This window comes from Lytechinus variegatus, chromosome 15 (genome assembly GCF_018143015.1).
Source record: "Lytechinus variegatus isolate NC3 chromosome 15, Lvar_3.0, whole genome shotgun sequence".
NCBI classification, from domain to species: domain Eukaryota; kingdom Metazoa; phylum Echinodermata; class Echinoidea; order Temnopleuroida; family Toxopneustidae; genus Lytechinus; species Lytechinus variegatus.
In genome coordinates, this window is record NC_054754.1 from 6,496,173 (window position 1) to 6,523,633 (window position 27,461).

Genomic DNA, 27,461 nt, shown 5'->3' on the forward strand with positions numbered 1-27,461 from the left:
ATGCAAAATTTTTAAAATTTTCAAAATTTTGCAGGGAGTTAATGCGCAGAACTTAAGGGGGTTGACTTCGATAGGTCTCTGGCCTTGGACAATTACCTGCATCCACTGCATGTTAGTTTTCCCCCTGAAGTCAAGATCTTGATTTTGCTTGTGTTGATTGTTTCCCTTTTATTATTCATATGTATATTGCATGATTTTTTGTTCATTTTTCAATGGATGTGAATAAAATGAATGAGAACTTGAATTTGAAAATTTCCCCAAGAAGCAAGATGGTAGGGCTAGGGGAAGGCAGAACGGGTGACTGGGGGCTTCCGTAAACGGACGCGATTGTCCGCAGGATCTGTACTAGTCTGTAAAGAATTCAATTAAATTCAATGTCAATTTCAGTTCAGTTTCAAACGGACGTAAGTGCTTGGATACGAGTACAGTACTTGCGGATCCTTACGGTGGACACAAATGAACGCAAATGGACGCGATGTAAAAATGTTCACTGATGATCTGCGTCTCAGCTACGGATTGTTACGCACTTTTACGAATAGCTGCGTTTACTTGCGTTAGTCAGCATCCCCAGCGACACCCTACGAAATTTTGAACATTTAAAAATTTTGCGGGCTTGGCACGACTCCGGACCATTCGTTGGAGATCGCGAACGCTTATTTACGACGTTAGTTGATTTTGGAAGAGACTTTTTTGGCCCGCGTCGTCATGGTCGTAAAACTCTGTTCTGCAGTGCAAATTGTGTGACATGAGATTTTTTTCGTTTCGCATCTGCAACGGAAACATTCAATATGCGTTTCGTGTGTAAAAATTTTGGTTGCTACTATGGTAACAGGGATATATCCGATTTGGGACGACTTTCCAAAGCCACATTTGGTTTCTCCCAGAGTTCGAGAGTCCGCCCGGGGGGACCACTTCCATTGAATGGTGGATACCAGGCGCAACCACGCGTAAAAGGGGACAGAGAGGGCAAGTACGTTACGTATAGGCCTATGTAACGTTATAACGGTGTCAAAAAAGATGTTTAAAATATTGAAAAAAGGATATATTTTTAATACTTGTGGGCCCGAATTCACAAAGGTGGACTAAAGTTATACCCGGGGTATAACTCAGCCGTGGGTTAAATTTAGTACCCGGTGCTAAAGTTAGTCCATGGATTAGTAAGTCCACCGTTTGTGAATAGCGCGGTGGACTAACTTTATACCCGGGTATTAGCTAACCCCCGACTAAATTTAAACCCCGGTATAACTTTAGTCCACCTTTGTGAATTCGGGCCGTGGGGTTTCACAAGCCAAAAACTTGTTAAGAGATGCATTTTTCATAATCTGGAAAAGACTTGCTTCCCTTATTTAGGGTGCTTTTCGAAACCCCATGGTCGTGTATGGTATCCACTTATCAATGGAAGTGTTCCCCCGGGAATTTGAATCTAATCCCCCATTTCTGGGAAAAGTAAAACATAATGCCCATTACATTGTGTGCTAGAGGCATATCGCTTGTGTAGGAGTAAAATAAAGAAAAAAAACCCGAAAAAAATTGACTGAAGTTCAGACGAATTTTGCCTACTGCATTCTGTGTTCATATCAACGCATGCGAAATGGTTTCGGCTGGATAGGTGATTTGATCCATGGAATTAATTGCCAGTGATCCATCAATAATCCACATTAAATGCAATATCGATTCGATGGACTGTTATGATCTATATCTAAGCCTTAATTCAGTAAGTTTTTCCTCACTCAATACGTACTCGATTTGTTTGAAAAACCTCTTTCTTATCAATGTCATAATCTATTGTGGGGCCCGCCAGTTGTCATAGTAGAGGCTCACAGCCGGCTCAGGGGGCATATACGATGATGACCATCAGTCGTAATGTAGATTCACGAATGGTGCGGATGTCTTGTGAAAGAATTTTGCACAGGAAAAGCATATCTATAAGGGCCTTTAACACAAAGCTTAGCAATGATTGTAGAGCATTTTTCTACGTGTGATTCTATTGACTATAATGTACAATCAATCATATAAATCAAGTGTATGATTAATTGTTATCTATTGTGTTAGTGGACCCTAACGCATACCATTTCTGAGGTTTGCGAATGGTGGCAAGTAACAAAGATAAACGTCTACTCACGACCCTGCGGATGTCTGCGTCCACTAATATCCGCATGTATCCGCGGCGGACGTAACTCATCGTAAGTCACTAGCTGTGGCTTCAGAGTTTCCTAATTTGCAAGGAAATCTAGGTTTATGTCTTGAATAAATATGCGCTTTGGGGCAAATATATTTAACAAAATGCATCTGTACAGCCACGCCAAATATTGTTGTCTTTGGAATAATTCATGTTGTGATTGTGTAAACACTTGATTTGTTTGCGACTTCAGCATTTGGGATTGTTGCGGAACGCGTCTTGGTTAGTGAATTCTTTCGAACATTCACCGCGTCTAGGTTACGCGATCCGCTTTTCTGGTTGCATTTACGACAACCGTGAAGTATCTCAAATAGCGTCCGACGGAACTCTGTTATCCGTGTCCAGTAGATAATTGGATTCAAACAAGCATTCAAGCCAATGAGGATCATTGCAAGATTTCTAACTAACCCGATCCACATTGACCCAGATATGGAGTATGGTCCTCCAGAGAAAATGGTCAAATCTTCAATAGTAGTTTGAAGGAAAAAGAGCGTACAGAATGGGAGCCAACAAGACAAATTAGTGAGCACTACGATCCCAAAGGTGATTAAGATCTTTTTATTTTGCTTGATGCGCTGTTCTAACACATTTCCAGACAGGCCGGCCTTGCGCGCTGCGTTGGCTATTGCCGAGTACACGACCGCATAAAAGACGCTACTGACTATGTGCGCAGAAAATATTACTGTTGGGAATAGTAATCGCAGTAAACCGGTACCCTTTTTCAGACCTTTATCAGCAAAATCAGATCTATCTGAGTCGGGCGGACCACCCGATCTTATGTTAGTGTCTGGTCTAGCCGTGCCAACCGCCCTATCCAGTCCATCCAGCCCACTACGCACATGAGATCCACCTGGACCTCCTAGCCCAGGACCATCCTTCCCAACAGGCCTAAACAAATCATTGAAATACATAGCCATTATTGTACACGTCCAGAACAGGAAACAGACGATGATACATTTACGTGCTGTCACAAGGTTGCGGGTGTTGAACGGGTCGAAACGAAGGACGATGAAGCGTTGTATGGCCACAGACAATGCACTGCAGACAGCGGTCAAATAACATGCACGCAGTAGGAAGGTTGTCTCTGGTCTTCCCTGAAAAGAACAATTTGGTAGAAAATACAGTTATAAATTATTAATTACGGTGACATTGATGAAACAGACTATTTTAAAGGATATTTGAATATAGCTATATCATGGTAACAATCACCTGCCATTATCACATGATTCGCTTTTGGCGGGACTTTTGGCCACTCGGGAAGCAACGTTAGATGTGTAATTAAGTTGTGAAGCAGCGATCAACACGCCAACTGGACGAGCCCGGAAAAAAAACTACGAGAACTAGAGCAAATTTAACTTTCAATTGTCACGATTGTGGAAACAGGAAACACATCGATTTTTGTCGCCCCGACATACGGGGAAAAAGCTCCAGAACGACCAAAGAAATGTGTTAATTCAAATGACACACCATCGTTCGGTTTGGCGTAGTGCTCGTTGGTTTGACTTTCTCGTTTCAGAAAATAGGCAGAGATTGATGCATGCAACGTCGGAGAGCAGTCAAAATATTTGTTTTGACCATATAAACAATAGGAAAATATCACCAACAGCACTGTGCCACACAACCAAGGGCGGCGGAAGCGGGGGGGGGGGGGCACTTTCCCCCCCAAAGAAAACTTTGGGGGGGCAAAACGAGATTTTGCCCCCCCCCCCCCCATGTGCCCCCCTCAAAGTAAAAAAAATGATATTTTTTAAGGACAAAAGCAAACGATGAAGGCACTTTTCTGCCTAAGAATTGTCATTTCTTTTGCCAAAAATGAAAAAATTTCGCCCCTGACGGGGCAATTACACATCTTAGTAAGCCTTGCGTCTTTTGACGAACATGTCCCTCTGTGAAACATACCTTTGATAAGCCCCTTTTCCATCTTATTACAGTGTGATAACGTTTACCCTTTTAAACCCCCATTCCACAGAGAACAAGACTGCTGGAAGACCTTTGAAAGACCATGAATTTTGGTTGGTCTTTCAGAGGTCTCTCAATGAACCTACAATGGTCTTTGAGGTCTTACACGAGTCCTGACCAATCTTTCAGTGGTCTTCGTGGTCTTCATGGGCTCCAAAACTTTTTGAAACGGTTCAAAACAGTCTTACAACGGTCTTACAGGAAAATTGTCTTTCAGTGGTCTTTCAGCAGTCTTTCAGCGGTCTTTCGATGAACTTTTAAAGGTCTTCATAGTCTTTCATTGATCTTTCGGCAGTCTCTCAAGATTTTTGCGGAGATCACTGTAAGACTCATGAGAGATTATTGAAAGATCATTGAAAGACCATGACCAGGCAAAGTCCATGGAAAGAATTCAGAAAGATCACTTATTGCATAAAAGATCTCTGAAAGACCATGGAAAGATCTCGAGAGGACTAGTCTAAGACCAGTACGACAAGAAATATCCATCAGTCTTTCAGAGTTCTTTGAAAGGTCTTTCTGAGCCATTCCACAGAGATGACAAATTTCATTGATCTTGAAAACCGCTGTAAGACCTCACCAATTTTAAGTCTTTCAGTGGTCTTTCAATGGTCTCCGTTCTGTGGAATGGGGGCCTATTAATGAATACATTCCAGACTAAAAAATTTGCATGCTGGCCGTGTCGGCTAACAAACGCGCGGTTGCCCAGAAACGCTCAGACCGGGGTGGTGTTTCATCAATATTTTCGTCCGACAAGTTGTAAGATTTGACAACTTTCCTGTATTCTGATTGGTTGAGAAGCATTGTTACCATAGTAACTGTCGGATAAAACAGGACTTGTCGGATAAAACGTCCTACAAGTCCTTTCATGAAACGCTCCCCCGGACCCGATATCACCAACGCGCGTGAACGCTAGTTACTCGAGCAACATATGGAATCTGGAAATAGCTGTAAAACCGAAAAGTTTAAAGAGTTATAGAGGATTGAGTAGTTGCTTATTGGATAAATGAGAAGATGCTAGCTTGAGTCGGCGAATGGAGTGCAGAGCAGGAGTACTCATCTATCAACTAATCAAGCCTCTTCTTCAACCTTTTCTGGTTTACTGTCATTATCAGGACTACGCTCGTTTGAACAAAAAATTACTCGACTATCAACTGTCTACTTCCTCCTATCAATTTCACTTCTTCCTCTATCCACTTTTTTTTTTCGAAAACTCCACATGGTGTACCGTCAACCACATCCGCTGTTGGAATGTAATTGTTTTCTTCTAAATAATGTTACATAATGACGTACATTATGAACTGCCGTAGTTTGTTAGTCCATGATTATTTACATATGAATATTTCCTGGAATTTGATATTCATCATTTCCTAGTTATGGTCACATTTTCCCCAGAAAATATGTAAAGAAAAAAGGAAGATTTTGAAGGGGTCATCCAAAAGTGCTTCCCAGCAATACAAAACATGCCAAAGGAAACACATAAATCGAGTAATGTTTTAAATTTTCAGAAAAGTTTTAAATTGTTACACAATAATTAAGCAGGTCATATTTCTTTTTCCTCCAGTTACAAAATATGAAACGTTTTGCCTATGCATGGATAATCAGGGACTCTCTCCAATGCTGAGGTCAGAAATGATTTAAATAGAATGGGGATTTAAGCGCTTATCGTCGTCTGCCACGTCAGAACAGTATGACATTTTGAATTTTAAAAGACATTCATTAGCATGATTAGAATGTATTTTGTTTCTGTTGTTACGCTTCTTCTGCTTAATACACTCCTTGAAACTTATGATAATTGTGCTCTCTCGCGTCGTCCGTGTATGTAAATGTACATAAATAAATATTTCTGAAAGATCGATATTGCATGAAAAATGTAATTTCTGGTATTTTGAGTCAATATAAGCGTATTACGTAGTTCAATTGATCAGACACGAAAACCACATTCCGAATTAAGCGATCGTTTTGCGCGTAGATTTCATAGGTTCTCATAAACTCTGAGTATAGTTTTTCGTTGTGAATTCAATGTTTAATTCTCAAGAAATTTATTTTTGAATTCTCTTAGAAACGTAACTTTTAAACTCCATTTTTACACAAAGTCCTTACCGTGGGGGGGGGGGGGGGTCCCACACCCTCTCCCCCTCGATCGCTTCGGTATCTCACGCTGTCAAAATTATTGTGCCCCCTTCGGAATTTTGCCCCCCCCCAAAAAAAAAAAACTGAAAGTGTTCCGGCGCGCCTGCACACATCGCATGCGATTCTAGGTATTACACGGCTCGCTTCTTTCACAAAACCGTAATATCATGGAAAGCAAGATGTCGGATTGCGTAGTGGCGAGTTTTCGCAAGCGCGACGCATGAACGAATTCAAGAACACAGTAAATTTATTTATAATGTCCGAAAGATGACAAAGAACAGCTTGGAGGTTTTGTAAAAATTGGTGAATCGGACCAGCAATTTCGCCCTAAGTTTCGAAGCTGACGAAAAATTGCAAATATGTCGTTTGTCAAGGGTCAAGAACGAGAACCTGTTTTGATTCACCAGTTTCTGAAAAGGAAATGTTGGATTTTCTTTGTCCTGAAGGGTATATTTGACAATCATTTTCTCTCTTTTTGAGAGAGTCGTGAGAAAAGTCTGTGCTCGCGCAATTAGGACGGTGTCGAGGCAGGCCTGCACAGTGTATTCGAGATCTGGGTCCCGCCAAGAGTTGCGATTGATCCGATCGATCGCGACAATCGACGGCCAGCAACGTCAACATCTATTAAGAAGGTTTGTTCAAAATATTTTCTAACTATGATCATAATTCATGCATTCATTGTTTCTTAAAAATTCACTAATGCTTCTTTGTGTTTACAAAGGACATTGTGCAGATTATCTGTAGAAAAAAATATTAGAGTTACAATGGATTGGATAAATCAATGCAATTGATTGGATCAATCAATACAATTAATTGGATCAATCAATACAATTGATTGGATCAATACTATTGATCGGATCAATCAATACGATAGATTGGATCAATCAATACGATTAATTAGATCAATCGTTGATATAAATATTTCTCTCTCGAGGCCGGGCAGTGTAAATGGGGTGGATATGTTACCTGCAAGATGAGTTGCAGGTTTTGTGGCCCCTGTACATCTAGGATCTCGCGGGATCGAATTAGGAAATATAGAATTATTCAGAAATGCCATTAATTGTACTTACCAAATCTCCAGTAAAGTGTCTCTTTATCAAAGTTGTGATAGCAATTGTGGAAGCCAGCAAGTCGGAGCAAGCAATATTCCAGATGAAAATATTTCGAGTCTCTCTGAGTTTCTTGTTGACCAGAATTACTATCATTGTAGCTGCATTTAAGAGGATGGCCAGACTGTCCACCGTAATAAGTCCAATCTTAGCATATATCGAAGACATATCTGCTTCCATCATGTCCAATATCGAGAATTTATACAGTGACGTTTCTTCACATTAGCCAACTTTGTGAATTTCCAGTAGATGTGTTTCTGGTTTCTCGTAACTTAGTCCTCTGCACGATTTCCCGTTTACGATTTCTCCGTTACCGTACACTAACAGTCGCACGATTCTTTGGACGTTGAGTCCTTCGGAAATGTTCTTCTCTTTAAATAGGTCCTTTGCTTTGTTTGTTATATTCGTTTACGCTCGGACTTTTCTTCTGTTCAATGCAGGCCAGGTATAATGTGTTTTTTTTTTTGGTTTTCTTTTTTCTTGTCCTATTTGATGCGTACGTCCCTACGAAGAAGGTAAAATACATTGAAGTCAAGACAAGCGAGATAATTCTCTGGACAATGGTAGATACAGTGGTTTGTGGTAATGTACATGTGCATGTAAGTTGTAAAGTTCCTTTATTTTATCATTTTCTTCCAATTAGATGTGGTAACGTTAATGGATATTTTTTACATGGGCAGGTCCAGGGGGTTGAGGGACCCACCCCCCCCCCCCATTGGTGGAGCAAAAAGAAAAAAGGGGAAAGATAGAAAGAAAAAGAAAGGAAAAGAGTGAGAGGAGAAAAACAAGAAAGGAAAAATTATGGAGGAAGGGGAGTGAATAAATATGGCAAGGGACTACACAAAATATATTTCAGCTCGGACATCGAGCTCTCATTGTTTGGTTTGATTAACAAATTTATTTTCAAAAAGTGCTCTGTAAAACGTAGATTTATTGTCTTTTAGTATCAACATTTATAGCTCGCGCTGCGTGCTCGCATGATTCTCTTCTTGTATTCCATAAAGTTCGCAAATGTCATTTTTTAGGGTTGCGCGCTCTCATTCTGATGGGTGAGTAATGTATACATGTACCTCTATTATATAACTACTTAAAGTTCCCTCTTCAAATTCATGAAGGTTTATAAAAAAAAATTTCGACTCGCCGATTGGCGCTCGCATTCATTGTTGAAAATATATGTTAACCCTTGCATCCTATTAACAATTACAAGAGTGGTTAAATTGTCCAGTTTTCAGGACTTATATCAACGAATTTCGCGCTCTCGTTAGCTTTATTACAATAGATTAATAAGATTATAACATTTTGATGAATTCCTAATAATTAAATTGTCCCTTTTTGAGAAAGGAACATCTACAAGTATCATCTCGCGATTAGAAAGATGAATAAGAAGATAGTCATCATTTTTCATATGATAGCAAAATGCCTTTACAATATCCCGGTCCTAGGTGAAAATAAAAATATCAGCTCGCGCTCGCATCATTTATTAAATGATATCCATATCCACTTCAGAATTTTCTTACACAGTATTTGAATCAGTGCTTAAATTGACCCTTTTCAGATCAGAATATCAAATATTTTCAGCTCGCGCTTCGTACTCGCATTATAAATTTTCATGATAAAAAATGGATTTAGAATTACCAGATTCTAGGTTTAAATCTGAATACGCGCACACATTTTTATTGAGATACACAGATTTGTCTTTATTTACACGTGCTTGAATTAGCCAGTTTCAGATCAGAATATCAAAAGTTTTCTGCTCGCGCTAAGCGCTCTCATAATTTATGAAGGAAGATACCCAAGTACCCATCATTTTCATGATTTACAAAACATAGATAGAGTCCCGTTTTTAGGTCTAAATCTCATTAGTTTTCGCTGGTGCTTCGCGCTTGCATTGTTCGAATTTATACCTCTCCTGTTTATGATTGCAAAAAGTGCTTGAATGCTATTTTTTAGGTCAAAATGTTAAAAATCTTCAGCTCGCGATTCGCGCTCGCATTATTTGATCGTTGAAACATGTAGGCCTATCCGTCTTCATGGCTAACTGCAAACAGTCCTTAACAGGAAAATTTTCGATAAGGCCTGAACGTATATTTCAAGTTTTTACGTATGCGCAGTAATTATATAGTTACATGTATATACCCATCTTGTTCAGAATCACGAACATTGCCCAGAATGTTCGATTTTCAGGACAAAATTTTGCTCGCACTTCGCGCTCGCACTATTTTAAAATGAGCTTATAGAAATTATCATATATCTATGTTGTTTTAGATAGCTGAGAAGTGTCTGTTAGGACTACCGCTTCAAATAAACAAACACAAATCATCGTTTAGCCATGCTAATAGTATCATGGACCTACATGGTAGTATAATTTAATTCAAAGAATCAGATATCAATAATCCAACACAACCTCCTCAACTATATCTACGATCTGTATGGATAAATGAATGTCCAGGTAGGTTAAAAGTGATTCCTGTATTTTCATGGATCCAAGTTTCTGAAAATCCATAAATAGAAAAATTGAAATTCAATGAAAATATAAAGTCAGATATTGCATCAAAGTTGTATGAGAGACTTCGAGAATTAAAATGATTTTGTTTTGTCCTCATCAGAGGTATCTAATACATCAAAATAAATAAACAAGCACAAGCAATATGTACAATTAGTTTCACATTTGACAAGCTTTTGAATTATTTTTACTGTTTTTCTATCTATTAACATATTATTATCAACATATCAGATTATTCACGTATTGGATATTGCGATCAATCCTTTTATAGAGTGAAGAAAATGATAATTTCAAATTCCCATTTTGCACCTCGATATTTCATTTGATGCTTATGAAGTAGTTCCTCAAAACGTTCTCAAGGAAACAAGGACGACTTTAATTATAATCAACTTCATATCCATGATTTTCAAAACGTATGTTGACATTCAGTAGAGGAGGTGCCGTGTTCGAGTGGTCTAAAGAGCTTGATTGGAGATCGGAGGATCGGGGGTTCGATTCCCGGCTCCGCACTAATGGCCTTGAGCAAGGCATTTTATCCACATTGCTGGTTTATCGTGCATCAAATAAATAAGAATGCTATACGCATTATGAATACAAATTTGGGGACTTGTTTAAACACAAAAAATATTGGCACACATTTCATTTTTCAAAACTTTGAAGGTAAATACCTATCTCTTATTAAAGAGAATATCTTGGTATTTGGTTCTTTTTGCTCTTTAGGGATACAGCTCGTAATGATTGATAATTGATCCCCATAAGCTTACAAATAAATCCAGATTTACTTTCTAAAGAAGAAATATTGATAGTTTAAAGAAATAAACCTTCTTGAATGAACGCTCCATCGAAAAAAGTCATATATGGATTTTGTCCGCTTGAGAAATGGAGGTAGATGTATTGATCAATATAAAAAAAAAAATGGGTGAAGAGAAGAATTCATAACAAGGTTTACTCTGAACCTCTGGTAAAATGATAAATTAAGAACATTCAATTTTCAAGCCATATGTGCATCTAAATGCAAAATTTATGAATGCAAAACTTAAACGAAGGAACGAAATTACCCTTCAAAATTGTGTTTTGTCAATCTGCCAAATTGACCCAAAGTTAATCAATGAATTGATCGGAATATCTTCTTTCCTTTTTTTTAAGGTGAACTGCAAGATGGAAATAAAGATCGCGTTAAGAGAATTCGTTGTCGAAATGAGATTTCTTGAATTACTTACAGTTCCGTTGCCGCCGCGGTGTTGAGAAGTCTCTTCCGGTCGAGTCATGAAAAGAGATTGTGATATAATAAATCGTTTTGTTAGCAGTATTTATACTCCTGGGAGTTAGTTGATGTCACACCGCAAAGAGAATAGTCACAAATCTGTGATAGTCACTTTGTCTCATCACAAAATCGGTCAATGATGACGTAATGATATGACCGTGTATCGATATTAGATATTATTATTTTGAAATCTGGACACTGCTCCTCAAATACAGCCGCAATGTAGTTCCAATATTTTTCCAAAGAATATCTGAGTATTTCAAATATATCCGTTAGCTTCCGGTGTTTTCACGATCTTTCTGAAATTCTAAAGTAGGTGCAGTGTGTTATCATTACGCATAATTACGGCTAACTTCTCCTTGTATAATCTACAGCGTTTCACAAAATCACCCCCAAGTGTCCAATCTTCCACTTTAGTGTCTTTGCTAATGGCTTGACATTCCCACTGTTATACGATCCATTACGAAAGGCCATGATTGTTAAATAACATGAACACAATTTTGCGACGAAATTTTCCCCATAATGAAAAAGGAGAATCAAATATACTGCCCTATTAATAACTTTAAAGACACAGTTACAGATCAAAATGACAAAGGAGAAGTACAATGGTAATTGTCGCCGATTTATTATGACGCGCTGCATGAAACCCTTTTTAATGAAGTACCCGGTGTGTGTTTCATAAAGCTGTTCGTAAGTTAAGAGAGACTTTAAGAACGACTGATGAACATTTCTTTACGCGCTATAAGTGATCACCAATGAATATATCATTTACCACAAAAAAGGATCACCAGTCGTTCTTAAAGTTGCTCTTAACTTACGAACAGCTTTATGAAACGGCCCCCTGCAAACGTATTTTATTCATCCGTTTGTACGAACGAATGTCTTTTTTTTTATAAATGATGTAATATTTTATATCATCATAAAATCGATTTTTAAGTGAGCTACATAGTGTTAATGGTTTATAATCGATTTGTATAAGAAGCCTCATACAGCACATCATAATAAATGGGCAACACTTATATAAGGGCGGTCCTTGCAAAAACCCTTTCGTTCAATCGGCCCTACGACTCCTCGGACATGTCGGAGAAAACGTCAGTGAGTCCTTTCATTTTATGATGTCCCCTATTATCTCTGCACCAAATGTCGTATGTTTCAGCTCAAGACAACGGACAACTTAAAGAGCCTCGAACCTTAAACTTATTGAATCATGAAGGAAGCTGACAAGAAAATAGACCTGGAAGGTCGACTGCTGGTTCAGCATTCTTCCATTATTTGCGGTAAGGTATAAGGTGAGGTAAAAAGAAAATCATTAGTCTGGATACGCCGTTGAACCATTCCTTTTTTTATGAACGTAAACAGGTATAAAAATCAGAACACAGAACCACAAAAACCATAAAATGTAGGTGAAGACGAGCGTAAAGTGTCACTTAGAAAAACAATGTTATTTTCATGAGTTCTTACAAGTGTATGCATGAATTGTGTGAATGCTCATTTGTTATTTCCTTTGTATCTAATTGTCAATGTAGCTTTCATACGCCTATATGAATGATCAAGGAACGTGAGTGGTGATCACAGGGTGAGGTCACCTACTTCCTGTTCATGAGAAGCAGTTCAGTAGAACATTTTCATACCTTGAAAAGTTTTTTTGTGGTTTTGTTGTTGTTGTTGTTGATTCGTATTCTAGATGGGTATCGAAGTAAATTCAGCTTAGTTGTCACCTTGGCAACCTTGAGCATATTTTAAATCAGCTTTATGAGCATAATCATCTAATTATAAACGCGAAAGACTGAAAACACAAATAATATAATTTTTCTAATATTTGTTTTTTTATTTGCCGGAGATCGAACCCCAGACTTTCCATAATATAGCCAGGCGCCTTAGATCACTCGACCACGGCATCTCCCAGTTCTTGTGACGAGGAATAGATTCATTACAATCGTATAGTTATTAAGTAACGTCATCATCGTATTTTAGCATAAGTGTAGTACATGCGTACATGTATTTGCTAATTGCCACCTTTCGCAAACCTCAGGAACGGTAACGTTAGGGTCCCCTAACACGAAAGTTAACGATTAATCATACGCTTGATTTATAAGATTGATTGTACATTTTAGTCAATATAACCAAACGTACAAAACTACTCTACAATCATTGCTAAGCTTTGTGTTAAAGGCCCTTATAGATTTGCTTTTTGTGTGCAAAATTCTTTCGCCTGGTACCCACTCATCAATGGAAGTGGTCCCCCCGGGCGGACTTTCGAGCTCTGGGAGGAACCAAATGTGGCTTTGGAAAGTCGTCCTAAATCTGATAAATCGCTGTTACCATAGTAGCAACCAGAATTTTGCACACGAAACTCATATTGAATGTTTCCGTTGCAGATACGAAACGAAAAAAAATCTCATGTCACACAATTTGCATTGCAGGACAGAGTTTTACGACCATGACGACGGGCCCCAAAAGTATCTTCCAAAATCAACTAACGTCGTAAATAAGCGTTCGCGTTCTCCAACGAAAGGTCGGGAGCATCTATCCAGAACCCCCCAAAAAAAAAAAACATAGATCTTCTAAGTTCTAAGGTTTTCTATATGACGAGAAATTTCCATTTTAACCAAAGTAATTGATGTTATAAGCATAATGCGCTAATTAACATCATGTGCAATTCACGGTCCTTTTGGTTCGAAGTTCGGATATTCTTTATCCTTTGAACCACATCACTTCTTTCTTATTGCTCTTGACTTGAAATGCAAGGGTCACGAGTTCGAATCTCGCTACTTTATGCCTCGTTGAGCGAAGCATTACACTTTGGGTTATATGCATATAAAGTAGCGATTGCTGGAAAGCAAAAGACGAATTGTTTCGTTTTTTTAATTTGTATGTTTTATCATTATAATAAAATCATAATCAAGGTAAAATTACAATATTAACAACTTATTAAAACAGATCAGAGTTATTGTAACAATGGGCAATTAAAGTTTAACTAACAAAACAATAAAACAAAAACAAGGCAAACACACTATTATAACAACATAGCATTACACAGTTACTACTTACTGTTCTTGCTGTACATGTATAGGTTAAAAAGACTAGAAATATAGAGTTGTATAAGCATATTCATAAATAACAGGGTTACACCTCAGATTTCCAGCAATTGCTTTATTTCTTATACCTAACCCATTCATTACTAGCGACGTCGTGCTGGAGTGAAACGGAAGAAAGGATGGACTCGAACGCACAGGTGTGGCAGTCTGGCAGTGCAAAATACCATTTCTCTCGTGTTACATATCTTTTCCTTGTACGTGGTGTCAAACTATTCTCTAACTTGTTTCTTATTAATAAATATATATATAGTTTTCGTTCGGTTTGCATTTACCATGTTTACTGGGAAGAAAACATGTTCATGTAGGCTACTGTGCACCTTGTGGTTCTCTCTCGGGTGCATTTTGCATTTTATAAACATGGTTATAAAACGCGACGGCTCTGATCATGCAAACGCTCAAGCTGCTCTGGCGAAGCTTGAAAGAAAAAAACAAGCAAATGCTTAAACCACAAGTGAAATGTTCAGTTTATGCATATACGCCTTTAGCAATAGCTTAATCGTCAAACAAGTACTACCATGCAGACAGCAATTACTTGAGCTTACACGCAAAAACATTTGCTCGCTCATTTTTATTCATCCGGAATCAAGCAAAAGCCTAGCAAAGGCAATTGCTACTTTGTATGCATCTGTCAATTAATCTGATATCAAAATAAATCCATGATGATAACCAAAGCAGTACTTACCAATGACAAGACATGGCATCAAAATCCAAATTACAACGTTCTGTAAGACAACCTTTCCCTCCATTTCCAATGTAGAACATTAATGACAAATACGTACAGTGATTCACTGTTAAAGGTTAAAAATGAATACTCAAAAATATGAGATGAAAATGAAAATGGGGTCTTTCAACGCGGAGAAAGGAAATCCCCCCCCCCCCACAAAGATGGAGAGCAATGTTATTTTCTACCTTTGTACTTTCACAATTTGTCTCGTGCTTTTGACCAAAGTTTCGTGGAGAAGTCGTCCGGAGTTGTTAATCTAGTTCACATACCGGGTTCACATAGCCCATCCCATTTCTTGATCTGTGTCACTGATGTCAGACAGAGACGCAATATTGATAGATGATTGGGCAATAAAAATGGAAAAACTATCTGAGATAAAAGATACGTGGCAGGGGCGGCGATTCTGGGGGCAAGGAGGACACATTGCCCCCGACTATTCGGAGCACTAAACACTGCCCCTTTTGACCCAAAGGAAACATGTCTCCTTTACGAACGTTTTTGGTGCATCTTTTATCATAGAATGACTCGTTATATGTCTTAACGACTGCTCTTTCCCTTCTCCGCATCAGATGAATTGCCTCTTTTAAACCGCTCGATTCGTGCCCGATCAGAGGCCGTTTTCATTATTTAGCGTTTTGTTACGTTCTACATGCGCGTTTTATTAATAGAATTATCTCTTTATAAATGTGTTAATGACTTCATTGCCCCCATTTACCTCTTTTTTCCATGGTGAATTCCTCTTTTCTCACCTCTGATTAAGTGCCCTGTCCCCAGTCCCTCTTTTTACTTCTGACATATCCCTCTTTCTTTTCTCGTTAGTTCTCAATTTTTAGCCAGTAAATGTAAGGTAATTGTGATTAGCACCAAAGGGGCATAAGGTAACCCCTCCAAAAAAAACGGTTTCTTTCGTAAGCGAATTTTCCAAAATTTCTCTTCAACAAGGAAAAAATGATTTCAAGGGAGATAATTATCTATACCTTATTGTCAAACTACAAATATCGAGAGTTGTAATTAGTTTCAGAAGAGACCATGACGTTCTATGACTTTTCAAATGCGATAAGCCTTGGAAAACGAAAGGTTTGTTTTACTCCATGTTTCGACGATTTAGTGAGCAGATTGTGGCAAGTGGCAGGGAAGGCTTTCCACTTTGTCATACTGTACAGCACGACTCTCCCCCCCCCAAAAAAAATGTCCCTCTGACAAAGAGGTGAAATAATACCAAAATGTGGTAGCATTTTCAATTAAAATGTACATGAGTAAAAAGCTTATTTCATTATCTAATGAAAATTCCATTGGTATCGCTTCAGCGGTTTCGAATACACGCCATGTTACGCAAAAGTGGTGCATTTCAGGCCATTCCAAGTTTGCAACAATGCTGTATTTCTGCATTGTCTTTAACATGTTAACCCCCACTTTACCATCCAGGATCTGAGCAGGGACATTTCCCCTGCTCATCAAATCATTAACCTGATCATGTGCAGAAGGGTAGTAACCATAAACCATAAGTGGAGCGCCTCTGGCAGTCTCACCTGCATCACACGATTCTATATAGCAGCAGTGCAGATGACTTTGAAAACTACTATAAAATAATTTTTCACAAAAAACACCATATAATGATACAATACTACATTCACTTACAATAAATGACATTTGACCTTGATCATGTGACCTCAGACTTGAGAGTGATACTTGATTACTCCTATATCCACATTTTATAAACGAAATCTATGAAAGTTATGACAGCAATCTGATAATCATCTCTAAAATGGCCAAAGTTCAATGATTTTAAATGACCTTTGACTGTGGTCTTGTGACCTGAAACTCGCAAAGGTTGTCAGTGCTACTTGATTACTCTTATGTCCTAGTTTATGAACTAGACCGATAAACTTTCAAAGTTATGAAGGTAATTCAACAACTACCCCCAATCTTGTCCAACGTTCATTGACCTTATATGACCTTTGACCTTGATCATGTGACCTGAAACTCGCACAAGATGTTTAGTGATATTTGACTACTCTTATGTCTAGTTTTCATGAAATAGATCCATAAACTTTCAAAGTTATGATGGTAATTCAACAGGTACCCCCAACATGGCCAAAGTTCATTGACCTTTGACCTTGGTCATGTGACCTGAAATTTGCACAGGATGTTTAGTGATACTTGATTACTCTTATTTTCAAGTTTCATGAACTAGGTTCATACATTTTCGAAGTTATGATGACATTTCAAAAACTTAATCTTAGGTTAAGATTTTGATATTGATTCCCCAAACATGGTCTAATACCCTTTTTACACAGGCTAAAATTTCCTTAACCCCGTACTATAGGTGGGGCTAAATTGCCATTTAAGCTTAGCCCACTTCCTTTTTACACAGCATTTTTGCAAAGTGGGCTAACTCCACCTTTAGTACGGGATTATTTGGCCCTGCAAAAAAGCAGGGTTATCCCAGCAATTTCGGTGCTTAGAGCGATAGTACGGGGTTAAAATCGCTAGTGTAAAACGAAAGTGGGCTAAGCTTAACCCCGTACCATATAGAGGTGGGGCTAAATGGCAATTTAGCCCCACCTATTGTACGGGGTTAAGGAAATTTTAGCGTTTGTAAAAAGTGTACGAATGAAGTACTTGTACTACGAATGATCGACAAAAACCACTAGTCCGGGGTTAGCGAGTTTCGTGTGTGAAAAGCAAGCATTCCTTATCCGGGGTCAGCAATAACAATTTGGCATGTGTGAAAAGGAAAAAAAAATAGTACGCTGTTAAGGATAGTACGGGGTTAGCGATAGTCCGGGGCTAAGAAAATCCTGTGTAAAAAGGGTATAAGTTCGATGACCCTAAATGTCCTTTGACCTTGATCATGTGACCTGAAACTCAGGAAGTATGTTCAGTAATACTTGATTGACCTTATGGAAAAGTTTCATGAACTGTGTCCATACACTTTTAAGTTATTTTAAGTTATTCTGTCATTTAAAAAAACTTAACCTTCGGTTAAGATTTGGTGTTGACGCCGCCACCGCCGTCGGAAAAGCGGCGTCTATAGTCTCACTTTGTTATGCAGGTGAGACAAACATGAATCCGAGGCTAACGATTTAGATATGAGGATTATATAGATGTTTTCGCGCGAAGCGCAAAATGATGATGAGGGCTGACATAACAATAGTCATGGTAGTAGGCATACTCCAATCCAATCTACACAGCGATTTCCCATTCCCTTGGAATTAACTTAGCCCCCTTATACTCACTATACATCAGCATAACAAGACATACCAAAGCAGTAAAATATTTTAATATTTTGCCTTAAGAACATAAAAATAAAACATTCATTTACAATGTTATGTAAATGTAAAGATGGAAAATCCGGATTCGATGTAAAATGAACAGATAAACTTTCTCGAATATCTGAAGAGTTCTTAAATGGCAGATTTGGTGAATTTACCACATTTATTTTGTCTCATACATTATTTAGTTGATAACAGCATAAAGGTTCAATTTTCTTGACATTGAATTTTGCACTCACAAAGAATATAATGTAATAGGTTTTAGGGGGTTTCGTTATCTTATAGATCTGACACGTCACAATGAAAAATACACCCAGTTCGCATAAAATTCAAACAAGGTAAAATAATGAAAAGACGCCTTCGGCTCAGTAATAAACAGGTTAGGGTGAGATTTGCGGTTGGCCCGTGGCTTTTTAATAAATTTTCTAGTTTTTATTATGACTCTAAATCTGATAAAGGTATAAACCCTAAAATCGCTGCGTGTTCTGATTCAGGATTGAAGTTCTGAAAGGAAAAACTGACGATTTGGGCAAATGAAATAAAAATAATCATGCACGTAATTACAAGTGTGCAATAAGGAAAATGGGTATAGATTAACTCAGAAGTTAACCCTAACAATGACACGGGCGATAACTTTGTTTTAATTAAAAGCAGATATAATAACAGTGAGTTCTTGATGAAAATTCGTCGAAAATAATGGAGTTATGATTTATTTCATTTTTGTGACGTCACATGCCAGCTGCAGCTTACCGTACGCAAAGTATCTCACCACGTTGACATCCAATATTTCATATTGGTAGACTTGGCGCGACATCGTCTCTCGCCATGTTGACGTAAAACTTATAATAAGTCGACTTTGCGAGATCTCGCCATCTCGACAAGTTGATATCACGTCAAAGCTTTGATTTGTTTCCAGAAGCGGCACCAGTGGGGCATGGGGGACATTTGCCCTCCCCCCCGAAAATTTGAACACTGAAAAAAAATGTATAGTATATGCTATAATAAACACCCTGCTAAGCTGTATAGTGCTCCAAACTGCAATTTTCACTCTTTAAATTAAAAAAAATCTCATCCAGTCACTGTTTTAGCCCAATAATATTATTCACTGACACAAATCGTTGAGGTCATTATCTAAATATAAAAATTTTTCTCCTGCTTCGCGCTCGCAGTGGCTGTTGATTGAGATAAAACAATGTTCAATATGCTTAAAACCCCAGTTTTTAAGTCAATATGCACAAACTATTCTTCTAATGATTTAAGTTTTTATTATTTTTTTAGCAATGCACGCATCCTGTTTGTTCATAATTTTGAAAAGTGCTGGATATTAAATATTCTATACTCGCGCTACGCGCTCACATTAATACTTCAGGTACTCATCCTGTTCATTGTTACAGAAAGTGCTTGATAACGTACAATTAGCATCTCAGGATTTTAACAATCTTAAGCTCGCGCTTCGCACTCGCATTATTCATTTGGTGAGATATCTTCACGAGTCACTGCAAACAGTCCCTAAAAGGTCTCTTTTCAAGTCAAGAGGGCCGATTATGTGAAACAGGACACAAAATGTGCGTGCCTTCATTGGCGGTGGAAGCCAAAAAAATTAGGGGGTGGGGTTCACCTGAAATTTTGTGATGGACACAGGTAGAAAATTTGACAAGCAAAAAAAAAAGGTTATCAACAAAAAATTTAGGGGGGGCCGTCCCCCAATCTTGATTCTAGGGGGGACAGGTCCCCCCCCCCCGCCAACTTCGCCGCCTATGCCTGCATTTGCTGGTGCCGTTTATACCCTTTGGAGCAGGGTATATCAAATTTCACGTGTCCGACGAATTCACTTAATATATCAACGTGACGGATCCCAAATCGCTGGTCATCTATCCATTGAATGATTGGTTCCCGGTCACCGATGTGCCCCACTTGGTAAAAGTTGTTGTCGAAATCAACCCAGTAGGGGTTACTTGAATTTCCATCGCAGATCATTTCCGGGTCACGTACAGCGATAATAGTTGAAGATTTCGCGCGTGGCAACCTCCTTATTTGGAGAGTGTTATTTTCTGAACATGGATCTGGAAAAAATAATAAGCAGACATATTACAATGGCCATTTCAATCCAAAATGCTTCCATCTGCCCGTACAAAAACTAAAGTATTTTGGTAATCAAAGGCGGCGCTAATAACGACTTTACAAAGAGGTAATCGCCGTTAAAAGCGCTTTCCAGTCACGATAGGAGATTTTTACACCGAGGCGTAGAGCATTTTCAAGAACATACAAATAAATATTATCAAATGCCCTGCATGACAAAGAGCATCCAAGAAGTCTTTGTTGAAAATCGGTGAATGAGCAGTTTCGTCCTGGACTCTGGACAAACGAAATATTTGCAATTTTTCGTCAGCTCCGAAACTTGGGACTAAACTGTTGCTCCGGTTCACCAATTTTCGACAAAGTTCTCCCAGCTGTTCATTGTCATTTGAAAGGCATTTTCAATACATTTACTGTGTTTTTTAATTCGTTCTGCGTGGAGGTGCGAAAAATCCCTAATGTCAGGGAAACCATCGCTTCATTTATTGGACTTTTCGCTTGTTTATTCAGCTGGTTTATGAGCAGGTTACACCAACCAAACCGATCCCAGATCAACCAAGGATATTACGTCATTTCGAATGGCGTATAATTGGTAATTTTGGCCCGAATTCACAAAGGTGGTTTTGAAAACCCACGGTTGAGTCTATGGTTTATGCAGATTTCCTATATAAATTACGCCTAATTTAGCGCGTATCGGGCGCGTGACGTGTGAAAAATGTCCAATCAGCTGATGCGCGCTTTTGTCACAGTGCGCCAAATTGACGCCTGTTGCCGTGGTTATCTCCGCTATTTTATTCATGAGTCCACTCTTCAAACAGTGGATTCATGAATAAAATAGCGTAGATAACCATGGATACACACACACACACACCCCCACACACACACACACACACACACACACACACATATATATATATATATATATATATATATATATATATATATATATATATATATATGTACACACATTATATATTCATATTTCATTTATTTTTCCATTTCCAACAATCATTTACATTTACAATAAGTTTTGTTACATACATCTTGATATAATTATAATCAATGAAACAAAGAAACTTATTATGTATAATAATCAAGATAACAGGTCGGAAACGGAGGAGGCTGCTAAAAAGCGAAGCTTGTAGGATGTAGCCTCCTATAACACACGTATGAAGAATGTAAACAAAACACAAATACAACATGGTAGAAATTTGAACTTAAATCTATCTGAATGAATAGTTTAAAAGAAAAAAAAGAAAGAAATAGAAAAAGGAAGAAAAAAGCAAGATCAATGGTCTCCAGATTCTTGCCCCGACACTCACAGCGAATATTACGGATCAACAGGAAAACGAAAAATATCATATTTCATATATATAATGTGGGTGTGTGTGTGTATAATGATAATGCTTTGATTGCCAATAAAGTTTTTATTATTGGCAATCAAAGCATTATTATCAGCATTATTTTGTTACTTACTGAAGCCAATACGCGAAATTTTAAATTTTAAGATATATATTAAATATATATATATATATATATATATGTATGTATGTATATATAGATATATTGTTCTCTTCATCCATTTCTTTCACACAATATTTAAATAAAAGAGTTGCCAAAGCTGTAGTACATGTATAACTTCACACATTTGTATACTTTCTCCCATACGTGCACTGTATCAAAGCAATAGCTTTGATCCAGCTGAGGCATGGCGGCTTGTCATTGTTCAAAACCCACCTTCACCCGACAAAGGAAATTATAATTGGTATGGTGTCGAAAATCTGTCTATCTGATGGTCAATCGGATCGGGGCCGCCCTAGCCACTAACCCGTGTCTGTGATCTAGTGGTGCTAAGGCACCGGCGTTCAAAGCTAGGGCCTGGGTTCGATTCCCGGCAGAGACATTTTTCGGCATCACCTATTTTTCCAAAGGGTAGATAGCTCTGGGGAACATTGATTTAAGCAACGCCTGTCATTGTTCTCTTCATCCATTTCTTTCACACAATATTTAAATAAAAGAGTTGCCAAAGCTGTAGTACATGCATAACTTCACACATTTATATATATATATGTATATATATTGATAAATAGATACTTACGTATTGAAATTACTCGTAGGTTGTTTGTATTCCTGTTAGCAGATAATACTAAACCTATTGTCGTAGCTTTGAAAGTCATCGCTATTCGTTTTCTTGACCAGTCTAAACGCCTCAGACTATGTCCGGGCAGAGGATTTGTCTTAATCTCACACTGATCTGCGGGGAGTAAATAAGGACTAGCGTAATTTCAACAATTTTGACATTTTCATCAATGGGTAATGTCATGTGTGTTTTTTTCCGATCAAGATAACTGTTAGTACAAATCCCTCGATTGGAGAGGTGTTGTAGCTCAGTGTCCCGACTTTGAACCAGAAGGTCCGGGCTTCGAATCCCACCGCAGCGCTTGCGTCCTTTTGCAAGGCGTTTATATACATTTTCCACTCTCCAACCATGTGTGATAAATTATTATTATCATACTTAATTTTTTGCTGAAATTCTTTCTTTCTACGCTTTTGAAATAAAAACCATACAAATATTGTAATTTATTATGTTTATTATTATCATTATTATTGTTATCATTATTATCATTATCATTATTATTATTATTTTTAATATTATTATTATCATTATTAATGTCATTCTCGTTGTCATTTGAAACAGATATTACCCATAACCTTAGTCTGCTCATTGGGGATATTCTTTCATACTGGAGCTGTTTGGCCCAGTGGATTAGTCTCCAGGCTTTTAAACAGAGGGTTGTGGGATTAAATCCCAGCCATGGCGTAATTGCCTTCAGCAAGAAATTGATGCACATTATGCTGCACTGGTGAGGTAAATGGTTCCTTGAAATGCTTGGAATATTCAATTCCTTTGGAAGCGCACAGAAACAAGAAATGTTCATTACTTCTACTTCGGCTTCTGCTGCTGCGGCTACTAATACTAATCCTGCTACTACTACTACTACATTTTTTCATTAATTTGTTATTATTTTAATCATTTATATACTTATTTTTTGGCTGAAATTCCTTCCCTCTTTTCTACAGTTTTATATAAGCTCCTTACAAAATTTGGGATTCATTACTACTACTACTACTATTATTATCATCATCATTATTATTATTGTTATTGTTATCATAATTATTATTTTCATTATAATTATCATAATTTTTATTATTATCACTATCATTATCATTAAACTTACATTCACATAACGGTGAACTGAATCCGTAACGGCAGTGACATCTTAAGAAGCGTCCCATTTGATCAAGGATGCTGTATCCTCCATTCTGACACGGTTCTGCGATATAAGTAGTGTGTTTTCATTCAAATTGGCATATATTATACCTATAACCACACTTCTCAGAATGGTGTATAAAGGGTTAGGAATATGGTCAGATATGAGTAGTTGATGGCTTGAGATGGTGCTATATACATTGTTAATGCTGGTTTGTATTGGTTGTATATCGCATATGTCAGAACATACTTACCAGCTGAAAGGCACGTTATGGCTCTATCAAACTCCACCCCGTCAGGACACGTTCTTACATTGCTTGCCAACAAAAAACGGTTTGAGTTGGAGTCTCTAGTCAATACTGTGGAGTGTGGAATGCGTCCTTTTCCGCAAACGCCACCCAATGAAGTTCCTCCGTTACATCTTGCCCCTAATTGAAGAGAATTATTTTAACGTAGGAGAGCAAAAGATCGTGAAAGCAATATCCTATGCCAATGGAATTTTGTTTCGACTTCTTTAACGCGCGAATATCATGTCCCATTTACATTTCGTCAACGTATTTTATCACAGGTTGTCAAAGAGTGTTAGTAATCTAATACCATGGTCACATTTGTTCTACGGCGGCCGTATACGGCGAGTCGAAAACAGCCGTTTTTTTAATTTTGATTCAAACCACCTATATGTAGTTGGACAAAAAATGTTGAAACGGCTGTTTTCGACTCGCCGTATGGCCGCCGTAGAACAAATGTGACCATGGCATAATTGTTCCATCTCCTAAGGGTGGCGTCCGAAGACTGTGTGGTTCACGATCATGGTATGGCTTGTGCGCTTTTTAGGGCGGAGTCATACCTCCGTTACATCTTGCCCCTAATTGAAGAGAATTATTTTAACGTAGGAGAGCAAAAGATCGTGAAAGCAATATCCTATGCCAATGGAATTTTGTTTCGACTTCTTTAACGCGCGAATATCATGTCCCATTTACATTTCGTCGACGTATTTTATCATAGGTTGTCAAAGAGTGTTCGTAATCTAATACCATGGTCACATTTGTTCTACGGCGGCCGTACGGCTAGTCGAAAACAGCCGTTTTTTAATTTTGATTCAAACCACCTATATGTAGTTGGACAAAAAATGTTGAAACGGCTGTTTTCGACTCGCCGTATGGCCGCCGTAGAACAAATGTGACCATGGCATAATTGTTCCATCTCCTAAGGGTGGCGTCCGAAGACTGTGTGGTTCACGATCATGGTATGGCTTGTGCGCTTTTTAGGGCGGAGTCATACAATTTTCTTTTTCAATCGTAAGATCCTAATCCTCTGGATGGGCCGCGCAAGGGCACCATGCAATGTACAGACATTCTACGATAAACCTAAGGACATCGTCTAATGTCTGTACGATCTCCGTACGACCTCTGCGATATACATGTAGTCTCTGGCGCTCTACTATGTCAATAAGGTCAATTCGTAGGATTATAGTAAATAAGGTAAGCATATAAGAATCATAGCTCGTAGCCTCATACGACACTCTAAAAAAAGAAATGTTAACTAAACATTTGAAAGGTTGGACGAGTGACAACATTTTCTAAATGTTGCATTTACCACTTTAAATGGTTCTACCCAACACTTAAAATGTTGGAACAGCTTTATACATGGTTGAATGTAACATTTGAAAAAAGGTTGTCACTCCTCCAACCTTTCAAATGTTGATTTAACATTCGAATTTTTAGAGTGGATGTTACCTGAAAATCGTATGCCAATCCATCTTATGATGGTCGCTGCAAACGCAAGCTAAAGGTATAAGTGCCCCAAAGTTCATTATGATTATGGCTTGGGTGGAGGAACCCCGAGATTGTGCTGAATTAATTTGGCGATTGTAATTATGTCTGTGTATAAATTTCTTTTTTGAAAATATTCAAGAGCATAATACATTAAAGATGATATTCTTAGGAATTTCTTTCTTTCAGTGGAATTCACCTTCGGGGTAAAATTTGAATTGTGGAGCGTTGTGGCCCAGTGGATTAGTCTCCGGACTTTGAAACAGGGGGTTGTGGGTTCGAATCCCAGCCATGGCGTAATTTCCTTCAGCAAGAAATTTATCCACATTGTGCTGCACTCAACCCAGGTGAGGTGAATGGGTACCTGGCAGGAATTTATTCCTTGAAATGCGTGTGCGCTGTAATCATAGTAATTACGGCAGCCAAGCTACAGCTGGGGTAATAATATCCAAGTCCTTTGGAAGCGCATAGAGACATTATTCATAATTGTGATATGCGCTATACAAGAACTGTTTATTATTATTATTATTCGTGATTGTGATGAGCGTTCGTGATTCTAGTTTGTTTTCACACGTGTTAAAATCGTCATTAGCCCCCATTAGTCTCACTTTTTACTGGAATCATGATTGAAATTACGATTATTTTACCCTGTGGAAGGGCAGTAAATCAAATTTCTGTGACCAAACTTCACTGAATACCAATGTTCTAAAAAAAAGGAGTACAAGAAAGGTGGTTCACTTTCATTGCATATTGAAAAGGCAAATTGTGCAGTGTGTGTATATGTAAAAAGCAATTTACTCAGACAACATTACTTCTACTAAGGGCCTTTTAATGCCGAATCTTTAATCATCATTGTAATGATGATTGCTATATTTGTAATCGTGACTGTGATTAGCGTTTGTGATTCTAATCATGTTCTAGTTTGGTTTCACACGTGCTAAATATTCGTAATTAGCCTTATTTTTCACTGGAATCATCGTTCAAATTCCGATTTTTTTTTACGGTTTGAAAGGGCGGTAAGTTTCTTTTGTCTTTGCGAGTTTGATTTAAATTTACCCAATATGTTGGAAGCAAGTAAAACGAAAGAGAAAAATGTGAAAGGATTTTTTTTTAAATTTTCATTGTTTATTTTCTATTTTTTGATGTTACCTGCTCTGAGCATGCAGTTGAAGGAGTGGAAGAGCAGGGTAGTAGGGGTTCTGACTCTCACCTTGTGATCATCGAATCCCGGTGTTGCCTTACCTAGCACCCTTTGGCAAGGCGTCAGTCCATACTTCCCCACGCTCTACCCTGGTGCCCGAAAGGTAACCGGTAGGTGGCTTGTCCAGTACTCTGTGCGCCCCAATGGCGACTCGCTGGAATACTCCCCAGGGAGTGGAGGATGTGTATACATTGTGCGCAGGCATGACTTATCGAATCCCATGACCGGCGTAATAATTAAGCTGTAAGCGCTTTAAAAAGTACAATGTGTCTTAAGCACATCATGAATAACCAGATTATTAAGCCAGGTGTATATTTTTTGCACATTATCTATCCCCCCCCCAAAAAAAAATATAATAAAAAAATAGGTGTGCAGTGCATGGTTTGCTGTTCAAGAAAAACAAAGCTAAATAAGAGGTATAATAAGGAGAAATGATTTTTCATATTACTGATTTAATATTTTTTCTCAAGAAAGACGTTAAAGTTGACTTTCCCTTTTGTAAACCCAGAATAAAAAATAAAGTTTTTTTTTATTGATATGAATTTATTTGGAAGAAAATATTTGTTGCCACTGTTCACAATTATGCATATTCTATTCCAAATTACAATTGATTTGATTTGGATTTATTTTTTCCCGCTCTGACTCGTTTTCATTTACAATTCATAATAATACACATAGGCAAAGAATTGTTGAAATAAATCGTAACAATACATACATGATACACAAAGAACAATTGACAAAGTGAATGTGTCTAGGAAAATGATAAGGTAATCATTAACCAAGCACAATAAGTTGAAAAAAAACAAGTTTCTGCGAAAAAAAAACAAAGCGATGGAACCTACATTAAAAGCAGGGATTGCATTTTTTACGAATGGTTAAAAAAAATAATAAAGGTAAATA

General features: G+C 37.9%; 1 protein-coding gene across 1 annotated transcript; it reads right to left on the minus strand.

Annotated features, from left to right (window-relative positions):
* Nucleotides 1-2,328: 2,328 nt before the first annotated feature.
* LOC121428990 lies at nt 2,329-7,557 on the minus strand. The gene is made up of 2 exons (XM_041625886.1): nt 7,339-7,557; nt 2,329-3,273 (listed from the first exon to the last, which is right to left on the minus strand). The coding sequence occupies exons 1-2, from the start codon at nt 7,555-7,557 to the stop codon at nt 2,329-2,331; spliced, it is 1,164 nt and encodes a 387-aa protein (XP_041481820.1).
* Nucleotides 7,558-27,461: the final 19,904 nt, after the last annotated feature.

Excerpts from the sequence above, each read along its gene's own strand:
- LOC121428990 (XM_041625886.1), bottom strand. The coding sequence starts at position 7,557 with ATGGAAGCAGATATGTCTTCGATATATGCTAAGATTGGACTTATTACG. Across the intron at positions 3,274-7,338 it reads GACACTTTACTGGAGATTTG|GGAAGACCAGAGACAACCTT; the intron begins GTAAGTACAATT and ends TGTTCTTTTCAG.